Source organism: Emydura macquarii, unplaced genomic scaffold (genome assembly GCF_026122565.2).
Source record: "Emydura macquarii macquarii isolate MOO-44397 ecotype Brisbane River unplaced genomic scaffold, CSIRO-AGI_Emac_v2 contig_2865, whole genome shotgun sequence".
Classification (NCBI taxonomy): Eukaryota; Metazoa; Chordata; order Testudines; family Chelidae; genus Emydura; species Emydura macquarii.
In genome coordinates, this window is record NW_027133002.1 from 534,041 (window position 1) to 545,426 (window position 11,386).

General features: G+C 45.9%; 1 protein-coding gene across 1 annotated transcript; it reads right to left on the reverse strand.

Moving 5' to 3' along the window:
• Positions 1–9,665: 9,665 nt before the first annotated feature.
• LOC137166526 (olfactory receptor 52N4-like) lies at positions 9,666–10,648 on the reverse strand (the record flags this gene model as incomplete). The annotated part of the gene is made up of 1 exon (XM_067568302.1): positions 9,666–10,648. A coding segment is annotated over one exon (983 nt), but the record flags the coding sequence as incomplete, so codon positions are not given.
• Between the last annotated feature and the right edge of the window lie 738 nt (positions 10,649–11,386).

Genomic DNA, 11,386 nt, shown 5'->3' on the forward strand with positions numbered 1-11,386 from the left:
CATTATCCTAGTAAGCAGGCTCTCCATTGCCCTGACCATCCCAGGAGCCCTTCTCTGCACCTGGGAAAGTCATAATTCATGTTTCTTGAATATCAATTACAAGAATTTCACTCAGTTTTCCAAAGGAGGGCTCGCCATTGACTTGTATTATGCTCGTAATACTTCTCTGTCTCACCTGATACATTCTAGGGGCTTGTTTGCCTTGTTCACAGCTGGATCACATTGGTGCTCACAGTCATGCTGGCACTGACTAACACATCCAGCTCTTTCTCCTCCTCTGTCTCTTCCAACTAACCATGGCAATATAAAATGAGATGCAGGGAATAGAAGTAGGGAGGTGATTTTACTTCTGTAGATGGCATTCGTGAGACAAGGGCTGGAGTTCTGCATTTGGGTTGGATGCGCAAAATTTACAAATATGGAAACATTGAAGAGGGTGCAGATAGAGCCACAAAAATGATTGAAGAGCTGCAGAAAATGCCTTACAGTGAAAGTCTTCAAGATCTGAACCTGCTTAGCTTCACCAAAGGAAGACTGAGCACTGACCTGATTACAGAGAACAAGCACCTCCACAGGGACAATATACTAGTCCTAAAGGGCTCTTTAATTTAGCACTGAAAGGTATAACAGGAACCAGTGGGTGCAAAACTGAAGCTAGAAAACTTGCATGTGGAAATTAGTCTCCTAGTTTTAACACTGAGGATGATTAACCAGAGGATTAAACTCCCAAGGGAGATGGTGAATTGTCCTGGTATCTCCAAATGAAGTCTGGAAAAGTCCTGGAAAAGAAGCTTTATTGATGAACAAGTTAAGTTTAATCCAACACAAGTCGTTGGGCTCGTATCGGTGTAAAGAAGAGTAATTCTGTAGTCTCTGAAACATAGGAGGACAGACTAGATGGTCTAATGGTCCCTTTTGGCCTTAAATACCATGAATCTACGAATCATTGTCTTGAGGGGATCGATATCTGGGATGCAATTTCAAAAAGTTGCTACTCTGAATACTTAAATGCACTAAACAGAAAGATACGCTAGCCAAGAAGAATTAGAGTTGTCACAGTAAAAACAGAACATATGGTCTCTTTACCATCTAAACCAAGTATTTTCTTGTCTTGGGGTGGAAATCTCACAATTGTCCCACTCTTAGAGCTGGGTACAACACCTCGTCTATGCCAAATGCTTATCACGTTGCAGTCAAACTGGACACCTGAGTCGTTTCCCTTTGAATGCTTGAGACCAGAGCTATACAGTCACCACCAGCGTCCTGTAAATATGTATGTTTATTAGCAGACAGCACAAAGCATTAGAGAAAATGGTTATAAAATAACAAGCAGCTGTCACATGTCTGCACTCATCTATCTCATACATCACTACAGGCTAAGATAGACAGGCTTTTCTCTGGAGATACAGGAACACAAACAACCTGTGAGAAGACAAGAAGCCCCAGGGACCCGGCCTTGTTTCCCTGTGTCCCTGAGAGAGCACCTTCCCATTTGTTTGCCCCTTTCTTGTGGAAGCAGCCTTATTTCAAAGCCTCCCTGTGTGAGCCTGGGTCCAGTCACCATGGTGCTCAGCTCTGTCTGTGTGACAGGCCCAAGAGGTGAAGCTGACCTTTGCCCTAAACCTGCTTTCTCCCAGCCAGACCATGTAAGATGACGCCTTTTGCCGTTGCTCCATTGTTTGGAAGTTAGACCCATTCAGCCCCAATGACTTGAGCACACGAGTCTGGTGCATGGCCTGAAACCTTGGTTTCCCCATGACAATCCAACCCTCCCCTCAGAGATCCAGCACCTAAACCTCACTGTGGGGAGCAGATCGACAGTCACCCCAAGCACCCCCACATCTGCCCAAGTACCCAGGGGCTGGAGTCCCTGGGATTCCCAGAGGCCAGCTGTCACAGGAGGCTGTGGTAAGGATGTGGCCTGTGACAGGCAAAGGTCAGGGGTATTGCTCTTTGGATCCCTGGCAGACCTGATCTTAGGGTCTCCCCTGGCTCCCTCCTCAGAGTATCTGAGCACCTTGAATGCATTCATCCTCTTGCCACCTCTGTGAGGCAGGGTAGGGCAGGGCAGGGCAGGGCAGAGCTATTATCTGCTTGTGTAGAGGCTCAGAGATGGTGGCTTGTCCATAGTCACACACTCAAAGGGAATGAAACCCAGCTCTCCTGATATGCAGAGCAGAGACCAAATCACAAGACCAGCCTCCCAGCTGGAACAGCTGGATTCTCTCTACTCCAGAACTGCCCCTGTGCTGTGGAGAGAGGGGATAGCAAGGAGGCAGTTACAGGGGTTTGATTCTCTTTCCTGCTCCCCATCATCCCTCCGTAAAATGCTTCCCTTTGCACCCGGTAGCACTTGTGCCCATTTTGCACAGGTTTCTAAGGCAACACGAGGGGTGTGGCTGTGGAAGAGTCAGGCCCATCATCCAATGGGATTCTGCATCCCAGCTAAATGGGAAAAACAACGCAAGGATTTTCCACAGAGGTTAACGCTGAATGGCTCCTGGTTGCCATAGACAGAGCCCAGCTGATCTGCGCCTCCCAGTACTCAACTGCACCGACTTATGTGAAACTCATGTGCAGAAGTTGTGAGTGCTTTTAAACAGCTGCCACAGGCATCCCACCCAGAGGTGCCTGCGTATAGAGAGGCAGTGTGACCTAGTGGATAGAGCAGTGGTCAAGTCAATGGCTTCTAATCCCAGCTGAGCTACTGGCCTGTGGTGTAACAAGAGCAAAGTCACTTCACCTCCCTGTGACTCGGTTTCCTTATTATCTATCTCTTTTCTAACGATTCCCAGCATTCTGTTTGCTTTTTTGTCTCTTGCTACACACAGAGTAGGTGCTTTCTGGGAATTTTATACAGTGGCTCCAAGATCTCTTGCCTGAGTGGTAACAGCTAATTTAGACCTCATCATTTTATATGCAGGATCGGAATGATATTTTCCAAAGTGCATCACTTTGCATGTATCAACATTCAAGTTCATCTCTCATTTTGTTGCCCAGTCACCCAGTTTTGTGAGATCCCTTTGTAACTCTTTACAGTCTGCTTTGGACTTAACTATCTTGATTAATTTTTTGTCATGTTTTGTATCATCTTTTTTCCATTTCATTAATGAATATGTTGAACTATACTGGTCCCAGTGCAGACAGCAGGGGGACACCACTATTTACCGATCTCCATTCTCAAAACTGACCATGTATTCCTACCCTTGGTTTGCTTACTTTTAACTAGTTACTGGTCCAGGAGAGGACCTTCCCTCTTATCCCATGACAGATTACTTTGCTTAAGAGCCTTTGGTGAAGGACCTTGTCAATGGCTGTCTGAAAATCTAACTGCACTGTATCCACTGGATCACCTTTGTCCACACGCTTGTTTACCCCCACAAAGAATTCTGATAGATTAGTGAGGCATGATTTCCCTTTACAAAAGCCATGTTGACTCTTCCCAACAAATTATGTTCATCTACGAGTATAAAAATTCTGTTCTTTCCTATAGTTTCAACCAATTTCTCTTGTAATGAAGTGGGGTTTACGGATCTGTAATGAAGCCTTTTTTAAAAACTGGTGACCTCCCAGTCATCTGGTACAGAAGCTGATTGAAATGATAAGTTCCATACCAGGGTTAATAGTTCTGCATTTCCACGTTTGAGTTCCTTCAGAAATGTTGGGTGAATCCCATCTGGTCCTGGTGACTTATTACTGTTCAGTGTATCAATCTCCTGATAACATGTGCTATATAAGTGCTAGTTTCTATTATTAAGCCTTGGCTGAGGAATCCCTGTATAGCCAATTACTGTGTCCCATTCCACTGCTGACCCGTCCAGCTGGGGCACAACTTTGGTGCTGATAAATGCACCAGATACCAGATTGAAGTGCCTATTTTAACCTGTAGGTAGCCAGGGATGCTATTCTGCTTTGTGCGCTTCACAACAACAGGCACACGCCTGGCCCTAGCAAGGGCTTAAAAATAATAATAAATTCTGCTCTAAACCCAGAACACAGAACAATCGAGTGAGTTTGAGTACTTAAGATTTTATTTAAACTATGCATAATTAACATTGGAAATTCCGGCCAACAGGTACTGTTGCTTAGGAGATTAGGAGAAGTCAACAAAGGGACTGGACGTTTTTACGTGTGACAGGACCATGCACAGCTGTGTGCAACAGAAGCAGAAAAGTTAGAAGAGTTTTTACCTCTTAGAGTTCCTGATCAGGACAGTGGGTTGGGGGTGCTTTGTGTAGAGTGGTCAATGGGGTCAGAGGCTGCCTGAATGGCTTCCCTTAAGGCTCCCGCTTTAATCCGGTCTCGGAAATGACTCCATTACAAGCGCGTGGGTGGAGGCGCAGGGGAAGGGTGAGCGGTCCTGCCCCTGGAATAGCCCCACTCACAGCTGGTGCGGCTCTCATGGATCACGCAGCGGCTAGAGTGCTCAGGAAGCACCAGGACTGTGACTGCAAAACAGCTCTGCAGCTTTTCTCATGGCCCCTGGGTGTTTAACCAGAGACGGGACAGTGACAGGTCATGTACAAAGGACAAAGCATCTATGTTCCTTCTCTGTACTGACTGTATCCACAGGAATTCTAAAGTCTGAGCTGACACTGATACGGCTCTTTATGTGATACTATCCCACCCGTCCCCTGGCTCTACATAAACACAAAGTCTGTTTAAATATTGCTGCCTGCCTCAGTCCCGTTCCCCCAGTGCGCTGTCCTTCTAAGCAGCTGGTGACAGGGATCAGTAGCTCATGTCCTCCCATGTCCTCTGGAAGTGTCTAGGATGGAAAAGGTGGCTCATGATTTTCATCTCCCGTGTCATCAGCGCTGGAGCCGGGTGATGAACTGACCCTTCACTTAACCAACACCCTGAATATCCTTGCACGAATGGCTTTGGTTTTCACACTGTACACAATTGGGTTAATCAGGGGTGGGACCAGCAAATAGGGCTACAGATCGCAACAACACGGTGAAAGGCCATAGACAAGAGCAAGGAGGATTCAGTGAACGTAAGCAAGTGGATGAAGAACAGCTGGGCAAAACAGGCATCAAAGCTGATCTCCCTAGAGTGAAATCAGAATATGCTCAGTATGGTTGGTAGGGTGGATATCGATATGCCAAGGTCTGTGATAGCCAACATGGAAAGGAAAAGTTACACGGGCTCATGGAGGTTTGGATCCTTTTTTACAATGAATAGAATGACTGAATTTCCTAATATGGAAATCACATACATTAAGCAGGAGGGGATAGAAATCCAGACATGGGCATCTTTCTGCCCAAGTATTCCGGTGAGAAGGAACACAGCAGGTTGGAATTTGGTGTCATTGACAGCTGACATGATGCACTGGGAAGGTCTGAGGAGTTTTGAACTTTGCTTCTTGAAAAGAGAAATAACAGGAGACTAGATGATATTAAACGAGAAATCATTCTGCTCTCAATGCAAGTCTAGAGACTTGTAGAAGTTGAAGGAAGATCATCAAAAACATACTTTTGGATTTACACTTGATGATTACCTGTTCTATTCATTCCCTCTGAAGCACTTGGCATTGGCCATTGTCGGAACAAGATACTGGGCTAGATGCAGATTAGTCTGACCCGGTATGGCCGTTCTTATATTTTTATAAAAACAAGGAGAGTTCTGTGGCACTTTAAAGACTAAGAAATTTAATTTTTGAAGGCATAAGCTTTCCTGAGACTCAGCTCACTTCGTCAGATGCAGAGGTAGTCTTTAAAGTGCCACAGAACTCTCGTTTTTTTTTTTTTTTGCTGTATACAGACTAACACGGCTACCCCTCTGGAACTTATATTCTTATCTACACCACCGTTCAGAAGATTGGCACGGCAAGACTTCATCAGACTTCTAGTCCATCTAGCCTTGTATTCGGTGGCCAGTAACAGATAATTTGGAGAAAGGTAGAGGAAGCCCTGCAATAGACAGCTGTGAGATAACCTTCCCCCAGGGAAAGATTCCTCCTGACACCCACAGGTTAGACATACTTTATAATGTAAATCAGAAAGCTTTACAGCCCTCACAAACCTTTTTTTAAAAAGTCCCCAATACGGTAATTGGATTTTCTGGTTCCCCATATAAATAACCAGTCCCTCTTTGTATCCTACTAAACCCTTGGTCCCATTGATTTCTTGTGATTGTAAGTTCCACAACCTGCTTGAGCACTGTGTGATTTTACATTTGTGTCCTTCCCTCATACACCTTCTCTGGCCCTCCACTTCTGAGCGCGGCCCATTGTATCATGTTTATACACATGGGAAGCACATGGTGAAAATGGTCATTCAATTTATCACGCCTGCTTCGATGTTATGAATAAATGCGTTTCATTGCCTCCTTTTTTTTATTTTCTCCACTCCCAAGAGCCCAAATTACACCACTGCCTCTTTGCAGGACATATGATAAATGCTAAGGCCAGGTTCTGAGTTCAGGAACATTGACTTCAACAGTGTCACTCCAGATTTACATGTGTAAATTCGATTGGAACCGATCTCTATTTACTTACACTTAGCCAATGCTCCCAGTGATAGACTCTGAACCCCAAGAATTGCTCCAAGAAAAGCTTCAGTGCTTTGCTGGGCCATTGTTGACTGAATCCAGAGAGGTCGATCCTCCTACAGGCTTCTATTTACCCTTACAGGACCCCATCCTCTCCACAGACAACGGTTCTGTAGATATTTGGCACAATACAAGCTAACACAAACAGTTAATTCATCTCAGCGGGAGAGTCATTGGTGTGCATGAAAAGTGCAAATGTCAGATTTCACTCATATGCAGTTGAGTGCGCAAGTTAGTTCAGCCGTACTCATGTGACAGGTGATGGGGGTAAATCTTTGCTGAAACAGAGACCAGTGGTTCTGTTGACTCCTGACTTTTTGGAAAGTCTCCTGCAAATATTGCAGAGTTATTGTGTGAAAGACCCTGAATTTAAGTGTTAGGAACAACTTCTGGTCAGTTACCAGGAGACAGTGTCATGCAACTGCTCACTGAAGGAAAAATTAATACGATAAGCCCATTGCAAAGAGTAGTTGGAATACCTCTAAAATACTTTCTAAAGCAAAGGCCATTAAGTAGTAAAGTTACCCCTGCTCCTTCCTGTACATATTCCAACAACTCTGTAGCTGGCGTTCCCTAGACATGCATGTAATGAAAGTTTGTAATAATTGTATTACTATGAAAAGTTTTGGCATTACATTTCAAGTACTATTTTTTAAGGACACACATGTAAGCCCATTCTTTCCCCTCAGATTTTCTTTCAGTTATGATTGCTCAGGTTAGAGGGGGACCTATATTGTAGTGTGGGTCATCTGGATTTCTGGAGAATTTGAAAACATTGCAGCCTCTCGGCCCGCATTCATTCGCTTGTCATCAAGGATTAGTCTGGGAAATCCTATGCAACTAGTAGATCTTCTATCCTTGGGTTAATATCTGACTGGTTCCCATTGGAGTCTTTGTTGTCAATCTGCAGCCTTTATCCGGAGTGGTGCAGGCTTTGGGATCACAATCTACAATAATCGTTCCCTGGGCTCTCACTCTCCAGTACACTGGTTTTCAACCTTTTTTCATTTCAGGACATCTACAAAATTTCAAATGATGGTGTGAATCAAACACAGAGTCTGCAGACCCCCAGGGGTCTGAGGACCGCAGGTTGATAACCACTGGTCTAGTCCAGAGTAAGCCCAGACCCTGTTCTAGTGCTACAATGGGGGTTTGTGGAAAGTGGTTTTAAAAGTGAAATACATGAGTATTCATTGAAATTAAACTTCATTTCACACAAGAAAGTCGCCTATTGCTCACTCTCTCTCTAGCTGTCTCTGTACTGTATTAATGAAATATGCACCACCCTGGAACGGTATCGTTACAAGCAGGGAGCTGAGCTGCCATAATTATGAATGTGTATGTTAAACCCAATTCTTGGGCTCATTGTTCATTGTCTGGGTATATTGGGTTAAATATCGGGATATTACGAGTACGGCTAGTCCTAGTTCTATAGCAGGCTACTGGAAAACAAGCAGGAAGGGAAACAATAGGTAAAGAAAAGCCATCTCTCACTAAACACTTCAGGGAGGTTGAGAGACAACCCCTGAGTTTCACGCTGTGAAGACCCCGTTTCCGGCGTCCAGCCAAGTCACACAGCTTCTTTTGCCAGAGCTGGCAGTCTGTCCAGAGGTGGGGCAGCTGGTGCTGAGAAACTCATCAGACTGACAGACACACAGACACCACTGGGGAAATCAGAAGACACTCAGCCTGCCTCGTCCCCATCTGAGTTGAACAGCTTGAGAGACACGTACAGACTTGTTTTAAAACTCTTTTATTCTCTCCTGTCATGCTTTATTCCTACAGTCCAGACTGAACAACACTAGTCACTCTTGTCACCATAGGTCACAGACTACTAAAGGGAAGAACCTGCTGCTGCTGGGCAAACCAATTTGACTCTCAGTGTGTGGTAGCCCAGGGCCTAGTCTGAGACTGGGAGGATGGTGGGATTTCACCCCAGGAGAAGGAATGGGAGGCGGCTGACATCTGGCATTCAGAAACCAGAGAGGGGGCAGAGACGCAGGATGCCCTGTAACTGTGAGGGGCTGATACAGGGCAGAAATGTTGGAGCCCACCCCACATCAGGAAACAAAACTGTTCCATGTGCCTTATATGACCTTTTACCACAAAGCAACACAGCTCTGAATTCCTGCATTCACAATCGATCCAGAGAATAAAATCTTTGAACACGGATTTGCTCATTAAATTTCCAGGAGCAAATAAACCTTAAGGGATTTGGGAGCTACTCACTGATATTGCATGCACTATTCTCCACCCCAGAGCACATTATACCTCTGGAAATGGGACCTATGGAGAAATCCTCTGGAGAAATGGGACCTGGCAGGAGGGTAAGATTCATTGCTGTTGAAATGGGACAGTTTTTTATTTTGGAGAAACATTCTGACTCAGGGCTCAGGGTATTGGGGTTTTCACATTCCAAACTCTCTTTGTACCTACACAACAGCTCTAAGATCATCTCCAGCTCCCTGAGAGCACAGGTTCATCGAAGATGCACTACCGGGGCCTGTTACACTGCCCACAGGATCTGAGGAAGAGGCCGTTGTAGAGGATGGAAGGGGGTGGAAGTAGATGTGAAGGCTGGTTAGAGTAGCTGGTGAGGCATAGACTGGCTGGGAGGTTTACACCTTTTCATACCCAGAGTACAGCCATAGACTCAGTCAGTGCAAGATTCATTGCTGTTACGAGAAAGGGGAAGACGACAAGATCTGGGTGGCAGATTTGGCTACCTTGTGATGGCAGAGAGGGGCAACAGAGTCAAAGATGGAGGAGAGTGAGGAATGGTGAGTATCAGCAGCCATACTGATGGCAAATAGGTCTGAGAGCATATGAGACTCCACCAGTGCTGGGGGTCGGGAAGACATGGAAAGGCCGAGTGACAGTGTGTGTGGGGGTGTGGGATGATGGGTGAGGACACTGCAAGAAGTCAGGTGTTGGTCGGAGAGAGCAGTGCTTGGTGATGGATTGATAAGACATCAGGTGTGAGGAACTTCTCAGACTGTGAACTGCCACACGTCTCAGATCAACCAAATTGGGACAAAGCACCCTTCATTAACGAGGAGACATCCTTTCCCCCTCCTGTTATACAGGTTTAATGTCAGTGGCCCCAGGGATCACATTCTGCAGGTGTATTTTCCCAATTTGTCACGAAGCTCTTTGGTTTTGATCCCATAAATGATAGGGTTGAACATGGGGGGCACAAGGAGATAGAGGTTGGCCAAGAGGTCCTGAACGTGGGAAGCGATGACCTGACCTGATCTGTCTATAAGGGCAGAGAAGAGGCTGCTACTACAACCCATAACCAACACACAGATGTGGGGTGTGCAGGTGTTGAGGGCTTTTCGGTTGGCTTTTTTGAGGGAGATCCTGAGGACGGCCCTGATGATCAGCCCGTAGGACAGGCCAACGAATAGCACGTCTAATCCGATGATCACTAATAATAGCACCAGGCTGTACATCTGGATGACTGTGGTGTCCCCACACGACATCTTCACCACAGCGAGGTTCTCGCAGTACATGCGGGGGATAATGCGGTTGGTGCAGAATGGCAGCCTCCGCAGTAGGAGAGGGACTGGCAGAATCAAGAGAACAGCTCCTATCAAACCCACTAGCCCTAGCTTACCGATTCGTGCGTTGGTGAGGATGGTGGCGTATCTCAGAGGGTGACATATGGCGACGTAGCGATCGAAGGCCATTGTGATGAGGACGGCTGCGTGCATAGAACCAAACACGTTAGAGAAGAAAATCTGGGTGAGGCAGCCGTCCACAGTGATGCCATTGGAATGGAACCAAAATATGCAAAGTGCCTTCGGCACAAAGCAGGTACACTGGCCGATGTTTGTGAGCGCCAGCATGGAGATCAGCAGGAACATGGGTTTGTGCAGGGTCTGCTCTTTGCCGACGACATACAGAATCGTGAAATTTCCCAACAGGCTGAAGATGTAGAACATAGAGAAAGGGATGGAAATCCAGATGTGGGCAGCTTCCAGCCCCGGGATGCCGGTTAGGATGAATGTTGACAGGTCAGAGGGCGTGAGGTTGAAAGCTGACATCAGAGAGTTGCGGCACTTATCATGCTCAGAAATGCTCAGGATGCCTGTGAAGGGAGAGAACCACAGTGAGGGGTTTTAGGCACTTGGTAACAAATACCATGGTAAATATTGTATAATTACTAACAATCTAGGAAGGCAGGGGAGCAGTGAGGTGGCAACATTACTCCCCTCTATTCGGCACTGGTGAGGGCACATTTCGAGTATTGTTTCCAGTTTTGGGCCCCGCATTAGAGGAAGGTTGTGGAGAAATTGGAGAGAGTCCTGCAGACGGCAATGAAAATGATTACGGGGCTGGAGCACATGACTTATGATGAGAGGTGGAGGGAACTAGGTTTGTTCAGTTTACTGAAGAGAAGAATGAGTGTGGATTTGATAGCAGCCTTCAACTGCCTGAAGGGGGGCTCCTGGAAATATGGAATTAGGTTGTTCTCTGTGGTGCCAGATGTAAGAACTAGAAGCAATGGTCTCAAGTTGAAGTGGAGGAGGTCTAGGTTGGATATTAGGAAAACGTTTTTCACTAGAAGAGTGTTGAAGCACTGGAATGGGTTACCTAGGAAGGTGGTGGAATCTCCACCCTTAGAGACTTTTAAGGAATGGCTTGACAAAACCCTGGCTGGGATGATTTAGTTGGGGTTGGTCCTGTGTTGAGTGGGGGTTGGACTAGATACCTCCTGAGGTCCATTCGAACCCTAATTTTCTATTTTATGATATGCAGATGGCACCAAATTATTTAGGCCATAGTCCTCAGAGTGAGCTAATGAAGCACAGTGATAAGAGATGAT